Below are 22457 nucleotides of genomic sequence, written 5' to 3'. Positions count from 1 at the left end.
TTATCGCCACCATCTACGTCATTATGCTCACTGTCTACATCATTATCGCCACCATCTACTTCATTATGCTCACTGTCTACATCATTATCCCCACTATTAACGTTATTATCCCCATCATCTACGTCATAATGCTCACTGTCTACATCATTATCCTCATCATCTACGTCATTATGCTCACTGTCTACATCATTATCCCCACTATTAACGTTATTATCCTGATCATCTACGTCATTATGCTCACTGTCTACATCATTTTCCCCACCATCTACTTCATTATGCTCACCGTCTACATCATTATCCCCACTATTAGCGTTATTATCCCCACCATCTACTTCATTATGCTCACTGTCTACATCATTATCCCCACCATCTACTTCATTATGCTCACTGTCTACATCATTATCCCCACTATTAATGTTATTATCCTCATCATCTACGTCATTATGCTCACTGTCTACATCATTATTGTCTACATCATTATCGCCACCATCTACTTCATTATGCTCACTGTCTACATCATTATCGCCACCATCTACGTCAATATGCTCACCATCCACTTCATTATCCCCACCATCTACTTCATTATCCCCACCATCTGTCATTATCCCCACCATCTACTTCATTTTCTCCACCATCTCCACCATCTCCATCATTATCCCCACCATCTGTCATTTTGCCCACCATCTGTCATTATCCCCACCATCTACATCATTATCCCCACCCTCTGTCATTGTCCCCACCATCTACATCATTATCCCCACCATCTGTCATTATGCCCACCAGCTACATCATTATCCCCACCATCTACGTCACTATGCCCACCATCTACATCATTATCCCCACCATCTACGTCACTATGCCCACCATCTGTCATTATCCCCACCATCTACGTCACTATGCCCACCATCTGTCATTATCCCCACCATCTACGTCACTATGCCCACCATTTGTCATTATCCCCACCATCTACATAATTATCCCCACCATCTACGTCATTATCCCCACCATCTAAATCATTATCCCCACCATCTACTTCATTATCCCCACCATCTACGTCATTATCCCTATAATCTACAGTACCAGTCAAAAGTTGACACACCTACTCATTCAGTTTGTTTTTCTTTATTTTTACTCTTTTCTACATTGTAGAATAATAGTGAAGACATTATAGATGCTGAAGTTGAGTACAGATCTCTCACATTACATATGCTGAAGTTGAGTACAGATCTCTCACATTACATATGCTGAAGTTGAGTACAGATCTCTCACATTACAGATGCTGAAGTTGAGTGCCCTACGGCGTGGTTCTATTTCTATTTCCCAAACTATCAATTTTCTACTTCTTGGATTAGTATCACAACTATCCATTTTCTTCTTCTTGGATTAGTATCACAACTATCCCTTTTCTTCTTCTTGGATTAGTATCACAGCTATCCCCTTTCTTCTTCTTGGATTGGTATCACAGCTCTCCTTCTTCTTGGATTAGTATCACAGCTATCCCCTTTCTTCTTCTTGGATTGGTATCACAGCTATCCTTCTTCTTCTTGGATTAGTATCACAACTATCCTTATTTTTCTTCTTCTTGGATTAGTATCACAGCTATCCTTCTTCTTCTTGGATTAGTATCACAACTATCCTTATTTTTCTTCTTCTTGGATTAGTATCACAGCTATCCATCTTCCTCTTGGATTAGTATCACAGCTATCATTCTTTCTCTTGGATTAGTATCACATCTATCCATCTTCCTCTTGGATTAGTATCACAACTATCCTTATTTTCCTTCTTCTTGGATTAGTATCACATCTATCCATATTCTTCCTCTTGGATTAGTTTCACATCTATCCATATTCTTCCTCTTGGATTAGTTTCACATCTATCCATATTCTTCCTCTTGGATTAGTTTCACATCTATCCATATTCTTCCTCTTGGATTAGTTTCACATCTATCCATATTCTTCTTGGATTAGTTTCACATCTATCCATATTCTTCCTCTTGGATTAGTTTCACATCTATCCATATTCTTCCTCTTGGATTAGTTTCACATCTATCCATATTCTTCCTCTTGGATTAGTTTCACATCTATCCATATTCTTCCTCTTGGATTAGTTTCACATCTATCCATATTCTTCCTCTTGGATTAGTTTCACATCTATCCATATTCTTTCTCTTGGATTAGTTTCACATCTATCCATCTTCTTCTTGGATTAGTTTCACATCTATCCATATTCTTCCTCTTGGATTAGTTTCACATCTATCCATCTTCTTCTTGGATTAGTTTCACATCTATCCATATTCTTCCTCTTGGATTAGTTTCACATCTATCCATATTCTTCCTCTTGGATTAGTTTCACATCTATCCATATTCTTCCTCTTGGATTAGTTTCACATCTATCCATATTCTTTCTCTTGGATTAGTTTCATATATATTCCATCTTCTTCTTGGATTAGTATCACAGCTATCCCCTTTCTTCTTCTTGGATTAGTATCACAGCTATCCCCTTTATTCTTCTTTGATTAGTATCACACCTATCCTTCTTATTAAATTTGTATCACATCTATCCATCTTCCTCTTGGATTATTATCACAGCTATCCTTCTACTTCTTGGATCAGTATCACAGCTATCCTTCTTCTTCTTCTTGGATTACTATCACAGCTCTCCTTCTTCTTGGATTAGTATCACAGCTATCCCCTTTCTTCTTCTTGGATTAGTATCACAGCTATCCCTTTTCTTCTTCTTGGATTAGTATCACAGCTATCCCTTTTCTTCTTCTTGGATTAGTATCACAGCTATCCCTTTTCTTCTTCTTGGATTAGTATCACAGCTATCCCTTTTCTTCCTCTTGGATTAGTATCATAGCTATCCCTTTTCTTCTTCTTGGATTAGTATCACAGCTATCCTTCTTCTTCCTCTTGGATTAGTATCACAGCTATCCTTCTTCTTCTTCTTGGATTAGTATCACAGCTATCCTTCTTCTTCCTCTTGGATTAGTATCACAGCTATCCTTCTTCTTCCTCTTGGATTAGTATCATAGCTATCCCTTTTCTTCTTCTTGGATTAGTATCACAGCTATCCTTCTTCTTCCTCTTGGATTAGTATCACAGCTATCCTTCTTCTTCCTCTTGGATTAGTATCACAGCTATCCTTCTTCTTCTTCTTGGATTAGTATCACAGCTATCCTTCTTCTTCTTCTTGGATTAGTATCACAGCTATCCTTCTTCTTCCTCTTGGATTAGTATCACAGCTATCCATTTTCTTCCTCTTGGATTAGTATCACAGCTATCCTTCTTCTTCCTCTTGGATTAGTATCACAGCTATCCTTCTTCTTCCTCTTGGATTAGTATCATAGCTATCCCTTTTCTTCTTCTTGGATTAGTATCACAGCTATCCATTTTCTTCCTCTTGGATTAGTATCACAGCTATCCTTCTTCTTCTTGGATTAGTATCACAGGTCTCCTCCTTCCTCTTGGATTAGTATCACAGCTCTCCTTCTTCTTCTTCTTGGATTAGTATCACAGCTCTCCTTCTTGGATTAGTATCACAGCTCTCCTTCTTCTTCTTATTGGATTAGTATCACAGCTCTCCTTCTTGGATTAGTATCACACCTATCCTTCTTATTGGATTTGTATCACATCTATCCATCTTCGTCTTGGATTATTATCACAGCTATCTTTCGTCCTCTTGGATTAGTATCACAGCTATCCTTCTACTTCTTGGATTACTATCACCGCTCTCCATCTTCTTCCTCTTGGATCAGTATCACAGCTATCCTTCTTCTTGGATTAGTATCACAGCTATCCCCTTTCTTCTTCTTGGATTAGTATCACAGCTATCCTTCTTCTTGGATTAGTATCACAGCTATCCCCTTTCTTCTTCTTGGATTAGTATCACAGCTCTCCTTCTTCTTGGATTGGTATCACAGGTCTCCATCTTCATCTTGGATTAGTATCACAGCTATCCTTATTTTTCTTCTTCTTGGATTGGTATCACAGGTCTCCATCTTCATCTTGGATTAGTATCACAGCTATCCTTATTTTTTTTCTTCTTGGATTGGTATCACAGGTCTCCATCTTCTTCTTGGATTAGTATCACAGCTATCCTTATTTTTCTTCTTCTTGGTTTGGTATCACAGGTCTCCTTCTTCTTCTTCTTCTTGGATTAGTATCACAGATATCCTTATTTTTCTTCTTCTTGGATTGGTATCACAGCTCTCCTTCTTCTTCCTGGATTGGTATCACAGGTCTCCATCTTTTTCCTCATGGATTTCACTGCATATTCCTGGCAACTGTTACCCTGGGTGTCCACTAGGTTTTATATTTATCTCAATATACTCTCTATTTTTTAATTTTTTATTTAACCTTTATTTAACTAGGCAAGTCAGTTAATTAGAACAAAATCTTATTTACAATGATGGCCTACACTAGTCAACCAAGAGCCCTATTTGTTCCACTTCAGGACATGTGGTTATCTTTAACAGAGACTCCTGCAGTTCTTCTTGGAGCTGACCGTGTATTCCAGGCAATTTTTCTCCTGGGTGACCACCTTTTGGATGAACCTATTCATTACTGAGCTCTTAGTTCATCCTGTCCCCCCTTGCTGTTCTTTTTCCTCAGTGTACTCCTCAATTCTCAACAAGAATGGAACACTGTGGACTAAAATAATTTTTATTGTGCTCTGTCACTCACAGAGACAGTCTGGGTGTTAGAGAGACCACGCTGCAATGTGCTGATAGTTGAGGCAGAACATTCCACTCTCCAGGCAATCTCAGAAACGGGTCAAGCAGGCAGGGTATAGCTATACTGTATCCATCACTGAGCTTGCATTCCTTGAAATAATGTTATCTCGAAAGGGCTATGTGGTATATCATAATCACACTCTTGATATATATTCTCACTACTTGTTTCCAGTGGGAATTTATACAGGGGAATTTATCTGTGCACCCTGCCCTACACACCGAGAAGATTTATACTTAACTTTACAATTGAGAATCCCTCAGAATTGCATCTGACTCACCAATGGGTCACCACCACTCCGTGGAACAAAGAATTATAACAAGCCCATTGACTTATGCATTGTAGAGTTTTATGGGCCATTTCAACCTAAGAATCAAGGTTCCCAAAAAGATTTACTAAGAGCCAGCCCTTTGTAATTTGTAACATTGTAACCCGGATTTGTCTGAGTGGCAGGGAGAGTGGGTACAAGCTCTTGTTATTTCAAACGTTGATTGCAGTGCATTCATCATGCTCTTCATTCTCCTCATGTTTCTCAACATTCTCCTACAGAACATTCTCCTCATGTTTCTCAACATTCTCCTCATGTTTATCAACATTCTCCTTGTGTTTCTCAACATTCTCCTTCAGAACATTCTCATGTTTCTCAACATTCCCCTACAGAACATTCCCCTCATGTTTCTCAACATTCCCAGACAGAACATTCTCCTCATGTTTCTCAACATTCCCCTACAGAACATTCCCCTCATGTTTCTCAACATTCCCCTACAGAACATTCCCCTCATGTTTCTCAACATTCCCCTACAGAACATTCCCCTAATGTTTCTCAACATTCCCGTACAGAACATTCTAATGTTTCTCAAACTTCCCCTACAGACCATTCCCCTCATGTTTCTCAACATTCTCCTACAGAACATTCCCCTCATGTTTCTCAACATTCCCCTACAGAACATTCCCCTCATGTTTCTCAACATTCTCCTACAGAACATTCTCCTCATGTTTCTCAACATTCTCCTCGTGTTTCTCAACATTCCCCTCATGTTTCTCAACATTCCCCTACAGAACATTCTCCTCATGTTTCTCAACATTCCCCTACAGAACATTCCCCTCATGTTTCTCAACATTCCCCTCATGTTTCTCAACATTCCCCAACAGAACATTCTCCTCATGTTTCTCAACATTCCCCTACAGAACATTCCCCTCATGTTTCTCAACATTCCCCTCATGTTTCTCAACATTCCCCAACAGAACATTCTCCTCATGTTTCTCAACATTCCCCTACAGAACATTCTCCTCATGTTTCTCAACATTCCCCTACAGAACATTCCCCTCATGTTTCTCAACATTCCCCTCATGTTTCTCAACATTCCCCAACAGAACATTCTCCTCATGTTTCTCAACATTCCCCTACAGAACATTCTCCTCATGTTTCTCAACATTCCCCTACAGAACATTCCCCTCATGTTTCTCAATATTCCCCTACAGAACATTCCCCTAATGTTTCTCAACATTCCCCTACAGAACATTCTCATGTTTCTCAACATTCCCCTACAGAACATTCTCATGTTTCTCAACATTCCCCTACAGAACATTCTCCTCATGTCTCTCAACATTCTCCTCATGTTTCTCAACATTCCCCTCATGTTTCTCAACATTCCCCTACAGAACATTCTCCTCATGTTTCTCAACATTCCCCTACAGAACACTCCCCTCATGTTTCTCAACATTCCCGACAGAACATTCTCCTCATGTTTCTCAACATTCCCCCACAGAACATTCCCCTCATGTTTCTCAACATTCCCCGACAGAACATTCTCCTCATGTTTCTCAACATTACCCTACAAAACATTCCCCTCATGTTTCTCAACATTCCCCTACAGAACATTCCCCTCATGTTTCTCAACATTCCCCTACAGAACATTCCCCTCATGTTTCTCAACATTCCCCCACAGAACATTCCCCTCGTGTTTCTCAACATTCCCCGACAGAACATTCTCCTCATGTTTCTCAACATTACCCTACAAAACATTCCCCTCATGTTTCTCAACATTCCCCTACAGAACATTCCCCTCATGTTTCTCAACATTCCCCTACAGAACATTCCCCTCATGTTTCTCAACATTCCCCTACAGAACATTCCCCTCATGTTTCTCAACATTCCCCTACAGAACATTCTCATGTTTCTCAACATTCCCCTACAGAACATTCTCATGTTTCTCAACATTCCCCTACAGAACATTCTCATGTTTCTCAACATTCCCATACAGAACATGAGCACTGCTTGGTGTCCAACACTTCATCCCAGCCTTTGGACAATTTGCTTAATATTTGACACTTTTATAAGATCTAAGTGATAAATGCGATTGCCTCACCATCAGAGGAAAAACTGATTTGGCGCCGTTGTCATGTTCAATGCTATTTCTGTTGAATATTTTGGACAGCTGTCTCTAAGTTTAATTTATCTTGAGCATATTTCAAATGCACAAAAAAATGATATGTCAAAAAGCATCACATTAAATATACGTGATGAAAGGTATTCTGTACATCTGTACGCCATTTTACAGTGGCAGTGTTATCTGTGACATGCAACAAAAGATAATGTAACTTTCATTTGTAATTGTCTTGGTGTTCTGTTGTTTTTTTAAAACTTGCTCCTGAAGTAATTTGGATGTGCTGTAGCAATTACATATGTGACCGGTTACAGGATATGAGGCATTTGACGCCAGGTCCGTACTTCACTGTTGGGCCGTAAATATATACATTCTTCAGAAATGCCTTCTTAAACTTTAATGCGTCTTAATTACAAACTGATATATAATCTATAAATATTAATAAAAATGTTGAATTTATGAGCCTAGTTTAGCCAAGGAGAAAGCACTGAGCTACAGTAGACAGGGAGAAAGAAAGGATCCTTCCTGGCTAGTCATGATTGGCTGAGATAATTGGGAGGTTGGACATGCCTTGAGATGAGTCCTGATTGGCCTGTCATGTCACAGGATTCTGTTTATAAAAGAATGGGGGGCTTTCCTTGTCAGTATATCGATAATATTTGCTACCACAGATTTTTGGAAAGATATAGCTTTGGACAACTGCAAAAGTGTTACTAGAGGTGTCAAAAACATTGCTGCTCTGAATTTAGCTGTGTTTTAGTAGAGAAAATACTCTCTGGAGGACATTGCCATGCTGACTCACGTGTTTACATGTGTGGGTGGGTGGGGCTAAGGCTTAAGAGGGTGTAAACTATGCTGAATAGGTGTAAACACAGAAGAGCTCTCTAGGAAGTGCAACAATCTCATGAAAATCTTTCAAAGGGCATTTTCTCCTACTTGTTTCTCATGTGGGATAACAAGTTTATTACCTTTTTCCAGCACCATATGTTTCCCCTGTTTCCTTCAACTACAGTAAAAATAAATAAAACATATCACTTGCATTTGATTAAAGCCTCAATAGAGACATCTGGACACGATGTGCGATCAAATATCTGAGAATTATATTTCAAAGTAACAATTTTTTTTCTTTCTCTATACTCTTCGTTCTCTAAAAAAATGTGGAGTGCGTTGGAAATATCAGTCAAAATAAGAGCTAATGCTTCATAATGTGTGGAGAACGCTGTAAAGATCAGTCAAAATAAAGACTAACACTACAGAATGTGTGGAGAACGCTGTAAAGATCAGTCAAAATAAAGACTAACGCTTCAGAATGTGTGGAGAACGCTGTAATGATCAGTCAAAATAAAGACTAACACTACAGAATGTGTGGAGAACGCTGTAAAGATCAGTCAAAATAAAGACTAACGCTTCAGAATGTGTGGAGAACGTTGTAAAGATCAGTCAAAATAAAGACTAACACTACAGAATGTGTGGAGAACGCTGTAATGATCAGTCAAAATAAAGACTAACACTACAGAATGTGTGGAGAACGCTGTAAAGATCAGTCAAAATAAAGACTAACACTACAGAATGTGTGGAGAACGCTGTAATGATCAGTCAAAATAAAGACTAACACTACAGAATGTGTGGAGAACGCTGTAAAGATCAGTCAAAATAAAGACTAACACTTCAGAATGTGTGGAGAACGCTGTAATGATCAGTCAAAATAAAGACTAACACTACAGAATGTGTGGAGAACGCTGTAAAGATCAGTCAAAATAAAGACTAACACTACAGAATGTGTGGAGAACGCTGTAAAGATCAGTCAAAATAAAGACTAACACTACAGAATGTGTGGAGAACGCTGTAATGATCAGTCAAAATAAAGACTAACACTACAGAATGTGTGGAGAACGCTGTAAAGATCAGTCAAAATAAAGACTAACACTACAGAATGTGTGGAGAACGCTGTAAAGATCAGTCAAAATAAAGACTAACGCTACAGAATGTGTGGAGAACGCTGTAAAGATCAGTCAAAAATAAAGACTAACACTACCGAATGTGAAATCTGTTCAAGAGGCACTATGGTTAGTGAATGCAGTGGAACTGTGATGTTCATTTGCACCGGAGCACTGCCTGACCTAACTTCAGTGAAAGAACAGCTTGGTAATAGCTTTTCCCCCTCTGACCACATTAGTTCAAGAAGGGCTTTCAACCTACTGTACTTCTATAACCTGAGCGTTCATACCCCCCTCCAGGTCGAACAGCTTTGAAGTCTGCGCCTTAGATGGAACGAGCACCAATATTCTACAATTTTGCACTGCAGCAGAAAGCATTGACTGGCTTCAAGCAATAGCAACCAATATCAGTGATTTGACACTGGAGAATGTAAGTCTACAGTATTAACAGGTACATCATATATATTTTTTTAAACACAGATTGAATTGATATGATTAAGAGGTTAAAATTACTTTATTGGTCAATTGCACACAAAATCCTACCGAAATGTGACGATACGCTTTTAACCCAACAGCGCTGAGAGACAGACAGACAGACAGACAGACAGACAGACAGACACAGTGCCTTCAGAAAGTATTCAGACCCCTTGACTTATTCCACATCTTGTTGTGTTACAGCCTGAATTGAAAATTGATTAAATATCATTTTTTTCTCTCACCAATCTACTACACACAGTATCCCATAATGACAATGTGAAAACATGTTTTTAGAAATGTTTGCAAATGTATTGAAAAGGAAATACGGAGATATCTAATTTACATCAGTATTGACTCCCATGAGTCAATACATGTTAGAATCACCTTTGGCAGCGAATACAGTTGTGAGTGTTTCTGGGTAATTCTCTTAAGAGCTTTGCACACCTGGATTGTGCAATATTTCCACATGATTATGTCATTGCTAGACAGCCATTTTCAAGCCAATTTAAGTCAAAACTGTAACTAGGCCACTCAGGAACATTCAATGTCTTCTTGGTAAACAACTCCCGTGTAGATTTGACCTTGTGTTTTAGGTTATTGTCCTGCTGAAAGGTGAATTCATCTCCCAGTGTCTGTTGGAAAGCAGACTGAACCATAGCACTTTGTATTCAGGACAAAAAGCAGTATTAATTGAGTGCCTTGTTGCAAACAGGATGCATGTTTTAGAATATTCTGTACAGGCTTCCATCTTTTCACTTTGTCAATTAGGTTAGTATTGTGGAGCAACTACGATGTTGTTGATACATCCTCAGTTTTCTCCTATCACAGCCATTAAACTCTTAGCTGTTTTAAAGTCACCATTGGCCTCATGGTGAAATCCCTGAGCTGTTTCCTTCCTCTCAGGCACTGAGTCAGGAAGGACGCCTGTGTCTTTGTAGTGACTGGGTCTATTGATACACCATCCAAGGTGTAATTAATAACTTCACCATGCTCAAATGCTTATTCAGTGTCTGCTTTTTTAAATATTTTACCATTCTACCAATAGGTGCCCTTCGTTGCGAGGCATTGGAAAACCTCTCTAGTCTTTGTGGTTGAATCTTTGTTTGAAATTCACTGTTCGACTGAGGGATCTTACAGATAATTGTATGTGTGGGGTACAGAGATGAGCCATTCAGAAATCATGTCCATGCAACTTATTATATGACTTGTTAAGGAATTTTTTTAGGCTAGCCATAACAAACCTATTTAGGCTAGCCATAACAAACCTATTTAGGCTAGCCATAACAAACCTATTTAGGCTAGCCATAACAAACCTATTTAGGCTAGCCATAACAAACCTATTTAGGCTAGCCATAACAAACCTATTTAGGCTAGCCATAACAAACCTATTTAGGCTAGCCATAACAAACCTATTTAGGCTAGCCATAACAAACCTATTTAGGCTAGCCATAACAAACCTATTTAGGCTAGCCATAACAAACCTATTTAGGCTAGCCATAACAAACCTATTTAGGCTAGCCATAACAAAAGTGTTGAATACTTATTGACTCAAGACATTTCAACTTTTCATTTTTTTTAAATTAATTTGTAAAAATACATAATTCCACTTTAATAACATTATGTGGTATTGTGTGAAGACCAGTGACACAACATCTCAATGTAATCTATTTGAAATTCAGGCTGATACAAAACAAAATGTGTAAAAAGTCAAGGGGGTGTGAAGACATTCTGAAGGCAGGTTTTGTAGAGGTGCGGGTGTCTGCCACGCTGGGAGCTGTTGTTGTGCAATTTCCCGAGGGCCAAACACTACCCTGAGATGCACACAAGTTACTCAACAGAAGATTTGTGCCGAGAGCCGAGTGGTATTAGAATATTTAAATCCCCCATATTCCTATTAGAATATCATTACTATCATAACGCTCCTCTCCCTCTCTTATAGAAAGAGGTGTCCATGGGCATAATGAATTAATGCCTTGTAGTAATCCATCATTAATACTCGCATGCTTGCTAGTGTTTAGCTATCTCATTTTCATGATCCCCTTTTGATTAGCACACTGATGATCTATCTGCCTGCCTCTCTAAAGATCCATCCATGCTGCTCTGAGCTGCACAACCACACAGCTGTTTTTTTTTATTTTTTTAATTCAGCCGTGCGTCACCTAATTATGGATAAGGAGTCTGATTGCTAAACGTCCAATCAGGATGTGATTGTGAGAGGAGCTTGGGGAGCAGAACTCTTTTGGCTTTTATTGTGGTGACCAACAACCTATAAATAGACTGTGACATCCTCTGGGCCCTGACATGTTCATCAATTGAGACTTCATATGATATAGCAGCTGACTTTCAGCTTGCTTAATAGGATTTTAGTTGTTGATTTGACCATGGGACAGTAATTACATTACAGCTGGTTTGACCATGTGACAGTAATGTATTAGATCGGGTTTGACCATGTGACAGTAATGTATTAGATCGGGTTTGATAATGTGACAGTAATGTATTGCAGCTGGTTTATAATGTATTACATGCATTTCTTTATTGTTTTCACCTCTTACAGATGAAAATGATTAACAGATATTGCTCTCCGGATGATCAGGTATGTTCTCACGCAAGGCGCTACGACTATCTTCAACTTTAACTATTTACATCTATATCTACATCTATAACTATCTATACCTATAACTATCTATACCTATAACTATCTACATCTATAACTATCTATACCTATAACTATCTACACCTATAACTATCTACATCTATAACTATCTATACCTATCTACATCTATACCTATCTACATCTATAACTATCTATACCTATAACTATCTATACCTATAACTATCTACATCTATCTAACTATCTATATCTACATCTATAACTATCTACATCTATCTACATCTATTATCTATCTATCTACATCTATCTACATCTATCTAACTATCTAAAACTATCTACATTTATAATTATCTACATTTAACTCTACATTTATAAATAACTATTATTAACTATAACTATCTACATTTATCTATGTACATGTATAACTATCTACATCTATAACTATCTACAACTACAGCTATAACTATGTATAACTAACTATCTACAACTACAGCTATCTACATCTACAACTATGTATAACTACAGCTATCTACATCTATAACTATCTATAACTACAACTATCTATAACTACAACTATCTACATCTACAACTATCTATATTTATATCTATCTACATGTAAAACTATCTATAACTATCTACATTTAAAACTATACATTTATATCTACATCTATAACTATCTATAACTATCTACATTTAAAACTATCTACATTTAAAACTATCTACATCTATAACTATCTACATCTATAACTATCTATAACTATCTACATCTATAACTATCTATAACTATCTACATCTATAACTATCTATAACTATCTACATCTATCTACATCTATAACTATCTATAACTATCTATAAATATCTACATCTATAACCATCTATAATTATCTACATCTACATTAACTATCTACAACAACTATCTACATCTACAACTATCTACATCTATAACTATCTACAACTATAACTATCTACATCTATAACTATAACTATCTTTAACTAAGACGTATCCACTCATAGTATGTATTTTCATTACAAATAACCAAAAAATTGCAAGAGATTGGATTACCTTGTTTCTGCAGATTGTCCACATGGCTTGGGTGTGTGAAAACCCTCAAAATGATGCTGGTCCATCAAGTACCTTCAAGTTCCTGGCATTGAGAGGCCCTTCGCTCTACATCTTCAGGAGTCCTCCTGTATGAACCTCCCATTGATTTCCTCGTCATTCATTGTCTTCCCGAGTTATTTGGGTTAATAAGTTAATGCAGAGATTCCAAATGCTGTTTATCAACCACTGTATGTTTGTTTATTATGGTTCAGTGTATCGTAACACAATGCCTGTAAGATACTGTATGATTACATTTATAAAAACAAAAAATGCACACACTTTTGTCCCCCCCCCCACCTTAGGTTAGTGGAACAGACTGGGGACAAGCTGAAACTATGTATACCCTCTATGAGGTTCTGTTAAAGGTTCACAAGGTATGTTCAACGTTCACATGCAGAATAAGATGCCAGCACGAAATGTTACCGGAATATTGAAAATGATGTGCACATCACTTGAACCATGTCTATGTGTAGATCTACACATAGTCAAGTTGGGAGTTTAGCTTCCAGTGAATAAAACTGGATGACGCGTCATGTTTGGATGTGTTGCAGCTATGTGTGACGGAGGACTGTTGGATCCAGGCCAAGTTCTACCTTGGTCTCCAGCAGGATGAGGATCTGCAGGACGGAGAGCCTTTCTGTTTCAGTATCCTGGTCGGCCACGGCCAGAGTCACACCTTCAGTGTGGAGATGACCTCTGACCTCGCCGTGTGGGAGAAGTCCTTCCAAAGAGCCGTCTTCATGGAGGTGCAGAGAGTAGGGGTAAGTTGGAACAGCAAATTAGGTTTGTTTGGTCATGATGTGATTCTCCCTGGAGTCAAAGGTTTTGGGGGTTGTTATAAGTGGTGCTGAGAGACTGTATGACTGACATTTTACACATTTTACACACAAGACGAGCCGTCATTGCGTTATCACAATTTTAACTGCAGCAAATACGATGCCAACACATTACTTCCAGACGTGCATTCATTTTGATAATGTGTTCCATTTAGTGGATTATTCTAGAATAGTACATAGGGCTCTATTTTAACAAGCCTAACATAATGGTATGTCTAAGCACCACTTCAGGTTGTGTATTTACAGTCATTTATGTATCGCTTTGGAATTAACTCCAATTCCAATGTTAGTCCAAAACGGGACGCTCAGGTCTAAAATAATGTGGGCCTGCCTACAATACATAGATTAAAAAGGGAATGTCGGCTCACTTGTTTTCCTCCTCTCAAACTTTAACTTTTAATAAAGCTTTGGTGATTAAGATTTATTTCCAAGCGGTCTCAGGAGCCAAACCGTTTATCGACAGTCTTGACTACTTTGCGATCGCATTGGGGCAGAACAACAAATAAATAAATCCTTCATTGAGAGGAGGGGAGTCTATGCTTTGTTTTCAATCAAATAAAACAAAATGGGAAAAAATATATGTTTTTTTTCTGTTTCTAAATACGAAGTATAAAGGCTCTGTTATGGTAAAGTCTACAGCATTATGGTGATGAGCTCTGTTATGGTAAAGTCTACAGTATTATGGTGATGAGCTCTGTTATGGTAAAGTCTACAGCATTATGGTGATGAGCTCTGTTATGGTAAAGTCTACAGTATTATGGTGATGAGCTCTTGCAGAGAACGCGTATTGCAGCACACCATGTTCAGGAAGTGAATAGATTACATATTTAACTGCTACTGGTCTTTTTGGTATTTAATACAAGTTTTATTTAACCTCTTGTTTAACCTTTACCTGTATATGTGAAAGATTTGCTAAAGGTCAGACTGCATTAAAATACTAAGCTCCTCATAATCAGCGCTTTAACGTGGACTGAAATAGTTGCCGGTATTCATGTTGGGTGCTGTTACTGTTTACATTTAGGGATCAGGAGCTCCACAATACTTTTGAACTCATATTCTGTAAGAGGGACAGGAGCTCCAGCAGTAGAACATATGAGGTGCCGTTGCTCAGCTCCGGTGAACTCCTGCCCAAGTGAAGAACTGCTCATAATCACAGCCAAAAGGTATATTCTCTTATACCTGCTACTGTTAATTAACACAGTGAACCTGCTACTGTCAGCACAGTGGGCCTGCTACTGGTAATTAACACAGTGGGCCTGCTACTGTCAACACAGTGGGCCTGCTACTGTCAACACAGTGGGCCTGCTACTGTCAACACAGTGGGCCTGCTACTGTCAACACAGTGAACCTGCTACTGTCAACACAGTGGGCCTGCTACTGTCAACTAACACAGTGGGCCTGCTACTGTTAATTAACACAGTGGGCCTGCTAAAGTCAACACATTGGGCCTGCTACTGTCAACACAGTGGGCCTGCTACTGTCAACACAGTGAACCTGCTACTGTCAACACAGTGGGCCTGCTACTGTCAACACAGTGGGCCTGCTACTGTCAACACAGTAGGCCTGCTACTGTCAACACAGTGGGCCTGCAACTGTCAACACAGTGGGCCTGCTACTGTCAACACAGTGGGCCTGCTACTGTCAACACAGTGGGCCTGCTACTGTCAACACAGTGGGCCTGCTACTGTCAACACAGTGGGCCTGCTACTGTCAACACAGTGGGCCTGCTACTGTCAGCTGTATGCAGACTAGAGTGGTGTTGTACTGTATGCAGACTAGAGTGGTGTTATACTGTCAGCTGTATGCAGACTAGAGTGGTGTTGTACTGTATGCAGACTAGAGTGGTGTTATACTGTCAGCTGTATGCAGACTAGAGTGGTGTTGTACTGTATGCAGACTAGAGTGGTGTTATACTGTCAGCTGTATGCAGACTAGAGTGGTGTTGTACTGTATGCTGACTAGAGTGGTGTTGTACTGTCAGCTGTATGCAGACTAGAGTGGTGTTATACTATCAGCTGTATGCAGACTAGAGTGGTGTTGTACTGTCAGCTGTACAGACTAGAGTGGTGTTGTACTGTCAGCTGACTAGAGTGGTGTTGTACTGTCAGCTGTATGCAGACTAGAGTGGTGTTGTACTGTCAGCTGTATGCAGACTAGAGTGGTGTTATACTGTCAGCTGTATGCAGACTAGAGTGGTGTTGTACTGTATGCAGACTAGAGTGGTGTTATACTGTCAGCTGTATGCAGACTAGAGTGGTGTTGTACTGTATGCTGACTAGAGTGGTGTTGTACTGTCAGCTGTATGCAGACTAGAGTGGTGTTATACTATCAGCTGTATGCAGACTAGAGTGGTGTTGTACTGTCAGCTGTACAGACTAGAGTGGTGTTGTACTGTCAGCTGACTAGAGTGGTGTTGTACTGTCAGCTGTATGCAGACTAGAGTGGTGTTGTACTGTCAGCTGTATGCAGACTAGAGTGGTGTTATACTGTCAGCTGTATGCAGACTAGAGTGGTGTTATTCTGTATGCAGACTAGTGGTGTTGTACTGTATGCTGACTAGAGTGGTGTTGTACTGTATGCTGACTAGAGTGGTGTTGTACTGTCAGCTGTATGCAGACTAGAGTGGTGTTGTACTGTATGCAGACTAGAGTGGTGTTGTACTGTCAGCTGTATGCAGACTAGAGTGGTGTTGTACTGTCAGCTGTACATACTAGAGGGGTGTTATTCTGTATGCAGACTAGAGTGGTGTTGTACTGTATGCTGACTAGAGTGGTGTTGTACTGTCAGCTGTATGCAGACTAGAGTGGTGTTGTACTGTATGCAGACTAGAGTGGTGTTGTACTGTCAGCTGTATGCAGACTAGAGTGGTGTTGTACTGTCAGCTGTACATACTAAAGGGGTGTTATTCTGTATGCAGACTAGAGTGGTGTTGTACTGTCAGCTGTATGCAGACTAGAGTGGTGTTATTCTGTATGCAGACTATAGTGGTGTTGTACTGTATGCTGACTAGAGTGGTGTTCTACTGTATGCTGACTAGAGTGGTGTTGTACTGTATGCAGACTAGAGTGGTGTTGTACTGTCAGCTGTACAGACTAGAGTGGTGTTATTCTGTATGCTGACTAGAGTGGTGTTGTACTGTATGCTGACTAGAGTGGTGTTGTACTGTATGCAGACTAGAGTGGTGTTGTACTGTATGCAGACTAGAGTAGTGTTGTACTGTATGCAGACTAGAGTGGTGTTGTACTGTCAGCTGTATGCAGACTAGAGTGGTGTTGTACTGTCAGCTGACAAAAGTATCAATAGAGTTTCTCTGATGCATATAGTTTACAACACCTTATATTTGAATGGGATCTACTGGCACTGATAACACCTGACATGTATGTTTCATAACAGCTTCATGAGCAGTGCAGGATCCTTCATAATAACAGGCTCATTAGCACTGTACACATTGGACAATTGTCAAAACCTTCACAGATATGCTTCAGAATGAGATTTGATGTTTTCAGTATAACTATGCTCCCTTTTTCTTGAGCTCTTCTCTATTCATTCACTTGAACCAAGAGTCAACAGTATGCTAGATGTCAAGTCGGGGCCTCATCGAATGGCCGGTAGGGTTCTGTATAAATCTCCTCTTCAAAAGCAGCCAACCAAAGTAAAAGGCTGAAACACAGTTAAGCTGGAGGGCTATGATGCTCAGAACCCTTAACTACAGACATGTATAAATAATACAGAGGAAAGAACCTGTCAGAAGAGATTTAAATCACTGCAGGGCTGAAATACATTTTAAGGGCAAAGTGTGAACCCACAAAATTCCATAATTTGGTTCTGCTCAACAAAAAAAAGGTTGGCCAGGCGCAAGTTCTTAAAACTCATTGGCTGTTGAGAAAATACGTCTCTTTTGAAGGCAAGTATAATCCCGTTATGTTCTATAGAGTGGCTTGTTTGTTCATGGATAGTTCAGCATCGTGATTCCACAGGGCTCAATTAAGTTGCCACTTAATTCTGAGGACAATCATTCCATAGGCAAGATCTTGGCTGTACCAACAAACAAAAAACCATTTAACATATAGACTGCAGAATGAAATAAGGAATGGCCTATCAAACAAAATGAAGCCCAATAAAATGAACATTCTCTCTTAATCTTTCATAGACTGAACCCTTGAAAGCAGGAACAGATGGTCATGTCGTGCTGATGTATCCTGTACTTCAAATTGGACTGGGACTTGTTGTTTATTGTAGAATACAAAATGGAGGATACAACATGAATATGACATAGTGGACACTACGAAGGACATAGTCGTCCTGGTACACTACGAAGGACATAGTCGTCCTGGTACACTACGAAGGACATAGTGAAGGACATAGTGAAGGACATAGTCGCCCTGGTACACTATGAAGGACATAGTCGTCCTGGTACACTACGAAGGACATAGTCGTCCTGGTACACTACGAAGGACATAGTGAAGGACATAGTGAAGGACATAGTCGCCCTGGTACACTATGAAGGACATAGTCGTCCTGGTACACTATGAAGGACATAGTGAAGGACATAGTTGTCCTGGTACACTATGAAGGACATAGTGAAGGACATAGTCGTCCTGGTACACTACGAAGGACATAGTCGTCCTGGTACACTACGGAGGACATAGTTGTCCTGGTACACTACGAAGGACATAGTGAAGGACATAGTGAAGGACATAGTCGCCCTGGTACACTATGAAGGACATAGTCGTCCTGGTACACTATGAAGGACATAGTGAAGGACATAGTCGTCCTGGTACACTACGAAGGACATAGTCGTCCTGGTACACTATGAAGGACATAGTCGTCCTGGTACACTACGAAGGACATAGTTTCAATTTCAGTCAAGGGTAGGGTTTAGTATTTATTTGTTTATCTAGTCCAGCGGAGGGTCATGTAATTTGAAATAGATTACATTTCACTATTTCTCAGTGTTTTAGAATTAGTTGCTTATTAGGCTATATATTGATGTGTGCCTGATGCCGCCCCTCATCTCTGACACTCCGCTGGAAACACAATATCCATTGTGCGTATTGGCTATTTAGTGTGGTCTCAATCAAATTATCCATAGCCTATAGGCTACGAAGTGCATGTGCGGAGAAGCACAATCAATCAATTAATCAAATGTATTATTTACATCAGCCGAAGTCACAAAGTGCTTATACAGAATCCCAGCCTAAAACACCAAACAGCAAGCAATGCAGATGTAGAAACACAGTGGCTAGGAAAAACTCCCTAGAAAGGCCAAAACCTAGGAAGAAACCTAACCTTCTGGCTGTGCCGGGTGGAGATTATAACAGTACATGACCAAGATGTTCAAACGTTCATAGATGACCAGCATAGTCAAATAATAATAATCACAGTGGTTGTCGAGGGTGCAACTGGTCAGCACCTCAGGAGTAAATGTCAGTTGGCTAGAGACAGCAGGTGCGGTAGAGAGAAAGTTGAAAACAGGAGATCCGGGACAAGGTAGCACGTCCAGTGAACAGGTCAGGGTTCCATAGCCACAAGCAGAACAGTTGAAACTGGAGCAGCAACACGACCAGGTGGACTGGGGACAGTAAGGAGTCATCATGCCAGGTAGCCCTGAGGCGTGGTCCCATGGCTAGTATCGTCCGACGATACCCCCGGACAGAGCCAACCTGGCAGGATATAACCCCACCCACTTTGCCAAAGCACAGCCCACACACCACCACCATTAGGGGGATATCTTCAAACCACCAACTTACTACACTGAACAAGACTGAGTATACCCCACGAAGATCTCCCCCACGGCACAAACCCGAGGTGGGCACCAACCCGGACAGGAAAATCACGTCAGTTACTCAACCCATTCAAGTGACGCACCCCTTCTAGGGACGGCATGGTAGAGCACCAGTAAGCCAGTGACTCAGCCCCTGTAATATGGTTAGAGGCAGAGAATCCCAGTGGAGAGAGAGTGGAACCAGCCAGGCAGAGACAGCAAGGGAAGTTTGTCGCTCCAGTGCCTTTCCGTTCACCTTCACACCCCTGGGCCAGACTACACTCAATCATAGAGCCTACTGAAGAGATGAGTTTTCAATAAAGACTTAAAAGTTGAGACAGAGTCTGCGTCTCTCACATGGGTAGGCAGACCATTCCATAGAAATGGAGCTCTATAGGAGAAATCCCTGCCTCCAGCTGTTTGCTTAAAAATTCTAGGGACAGTAAGGAGGCCTGTGTCTTGTGACGCGTGTAGGTATGTACGTCAGGACCAAATTGTAAAGATAGGTGGGAGCAAGCCCATGTAATGCTTTGTAGGTTAGCAGTAAAACCTAGATATCAGCCCTAGCCTTAACAGGAAGCCAGGCTAGCACTGGAGTAATATGATAAAATTGGTTCTAGTCAAGATTCTAGCAGCCGTGTTAAGTGATTTATCCAGGTAGCCAGAAAGTGGAGCATTGCAGTAGTCTAATCTAGAAGTACAAAAGCATGGATTAGCTTTTCTGCATCATTTATGGACAGAAAGTTTCAGATATTTGTTACGTAGATGAAAAAAAGCTGTTCTTGAAATAGTCTTGATATGTTCGTCAAAAGAGAGATCAGAGTCCAGAGTAACGCCGAGGTCCTTCAGTTTTATTTGAGATGACTGTACAATCATCAAGATGAATTGTCAGATCCAACAGCAGATCTCTTTGTTTCTTGGGACCTAGAACTAGCATCTCTGTTTTGGCCGAGTTTAAAAGTAGAACATTTGCCGCCATCCACTTCCTTATGTCTGAAACACAGTCTTCCAGGGAGGGCAATTTTGGGGATTTACCATGTTTCATCGAAATGTACAGCTGTGTGTCGTCCGCATAGCAGTGAAAGTTAACATTATGTTTCCGAAGGACATCACCAAGCGGTAAAATATATAGTGAAAACAATAGTGGTCCTAAAACGGAACCTTGAGGAACACTGAAATTGACAGTTGATTTGTCAGAGGATAAACCGTCCAAAGAGACAAAGTTACATTTCTAATATAGCTGCTGGGAAATAAATAAATAAAAACATGTAAATGTAAATAAATAAATAAAGCCAGGCTGCATTACAATACAATGGATATTCCAACCTTGAGGCCTGGCCTGGCCTGCTCTGCTCTTGCTAATCAAAAACTGTGTGTGCTGCCTAACCACAGGCTGTGCTGTTTAGTGCTACGGTGGCAGTTCAGGAGGTCAAAGGTTTATTCTGAAAATAATTTTGGATTCGGCCTTGCGCGTGGACTAGCTTAGAGCCTATGTTCTGTTCAGTTGGAGAAGGAGAGCGCGAAGATGAGAAGGAGGACCGGAGGTCAACTTTGATCGCTTGCTACTACTATAATTGATTTGAATAAAAAACAATATGTTTCTTTCCCATGATATATTTATCAGAGTTATTGACCTCACAATAATTCAGATTGAGTAATTTACATTGTGGTGCTGAAAGTAGAAATTCAAGTAGGCATAACTCCTTTCAACAGTCTTCATTTTAATTAGACTTTACTAACAACAAGAGGGCTTTGTGTTGTAGCCTATTTCTTCCTGTTTAAGAAATAAGAGGTCGGCCTACCTCTTTCACAAACAAAATTAGGCTACAGGCTGCTATATCCATAGATTTTATCGGTCAATTCCTCCACTCACCATGCACTCTTTAAATAGCCTAACTCCATGTCAATTAAGGGCTGTTAAGGTAGAACCAAAACTCAAATTGAGGGGGTATGAGAGGGTATGCCATAGGCCTACCTTTTGTTAAAGGAAATGTCAAATATCACAGGCCTACCCTAAGTTAGCTTAAGATTTTGAAGAAAATAAAAATGGATCTGATTATATAAAGTGATCTATAACAGCGCTTTGGTCCTCAATGCTTTATGCTAGAAACAAACAGCAAAGTACACTGGAAAGACGTGACTGATGCATTATGGGAATATCATTGTTTTATTTCCTTGATATTCAGAGGTGGAGCTACAACCTTCTATAGCCAAGGAGACAAAAAAAAATTGACTTTGTTTGGGAAGTAATCTAATTCTGTCACTATCAATTGATTAAGCTATTTACTTTCTGTACAATAGGAGATGTTTAAAACCAGACAGCTTTTAGGGAAACATTTGTGACCTTCTCTCATTGGGTTAAGCAACGGAAGAGTAGCCAGCAGTTTAAAGCTTACATTTTTTTGTGTTGGTAGGCCTACTCTGTCTGGGGTGAAAAGGGTAAGCCTAACTTTTGAAAGTACCATGCTCAGATTCCTAATGACTTCTCAGATTTTATTATATCCAAACGGGGACAGTTTCGTTGCAAACAAGACACACAGATTTGGCATTAGAGAAATATGATCAAATGAACACATAGGCTATCTCTGTCCATTCTTAGCCTGTAATTTC

The 22457-nt window shown here is 39.9% G+C and overlaps 1 protein-coding gene across 2 annotated transcripts in view; it reads left to right on the top strand.

The window, feature by feature from the left end:
• Positions 1–22457, top strand: part of LOC139374373 (gamma-2-syntrophin-like) — a 76729-nt gene that overhangs the window by 44140 nt on the left and 10132 nt on the right. For both annotated transcript variants that reach the window (XM_071115415.1, XM_071115414.1), the window contains exons 10-14: positions 9358–9487; positions 12089–12127; positions 13222–13335; positions 13550–13621; positions 13799–14008. In XM_071115415.1, the coding sequence (XP_070971516.1) occupies positions 9358–9487; positions 12089–12127; positions 13222–13335; positions 13550–13621; positions 13799–14008 (565 nt within the window). The remainder of the gene's footprint in view (positions 1–9357; positions 9488–12088; positions 12128–13221; positions 13336–13549; positions 13622–13798; positions 14009–22457) is intronic.

The sequence above is a fragment of the Oncorhynchus clarkii genome, chromosome 19 (genome assembly GCF_045791955.1).
Source record: "Oncorhynchus clarkii lewisi isolate Uvic-CL-2024 chromosome 19, UVic_Ocla_1.0, whole genome shotgun sequence".
In the NCBI taxonomy this organism is placed as follows: Eukaryota; Metazoa; Chordata; class Actinopteri; order Salmoniformes; family Salmonidae; genus Oncorhynchus; species Oncorhynchus clarkii.
The sequence above is the reverse complement of the archived record's forward strand: the minus strand, read 5'-3'. Positions and strand labels throughout refer to the sequence as shown.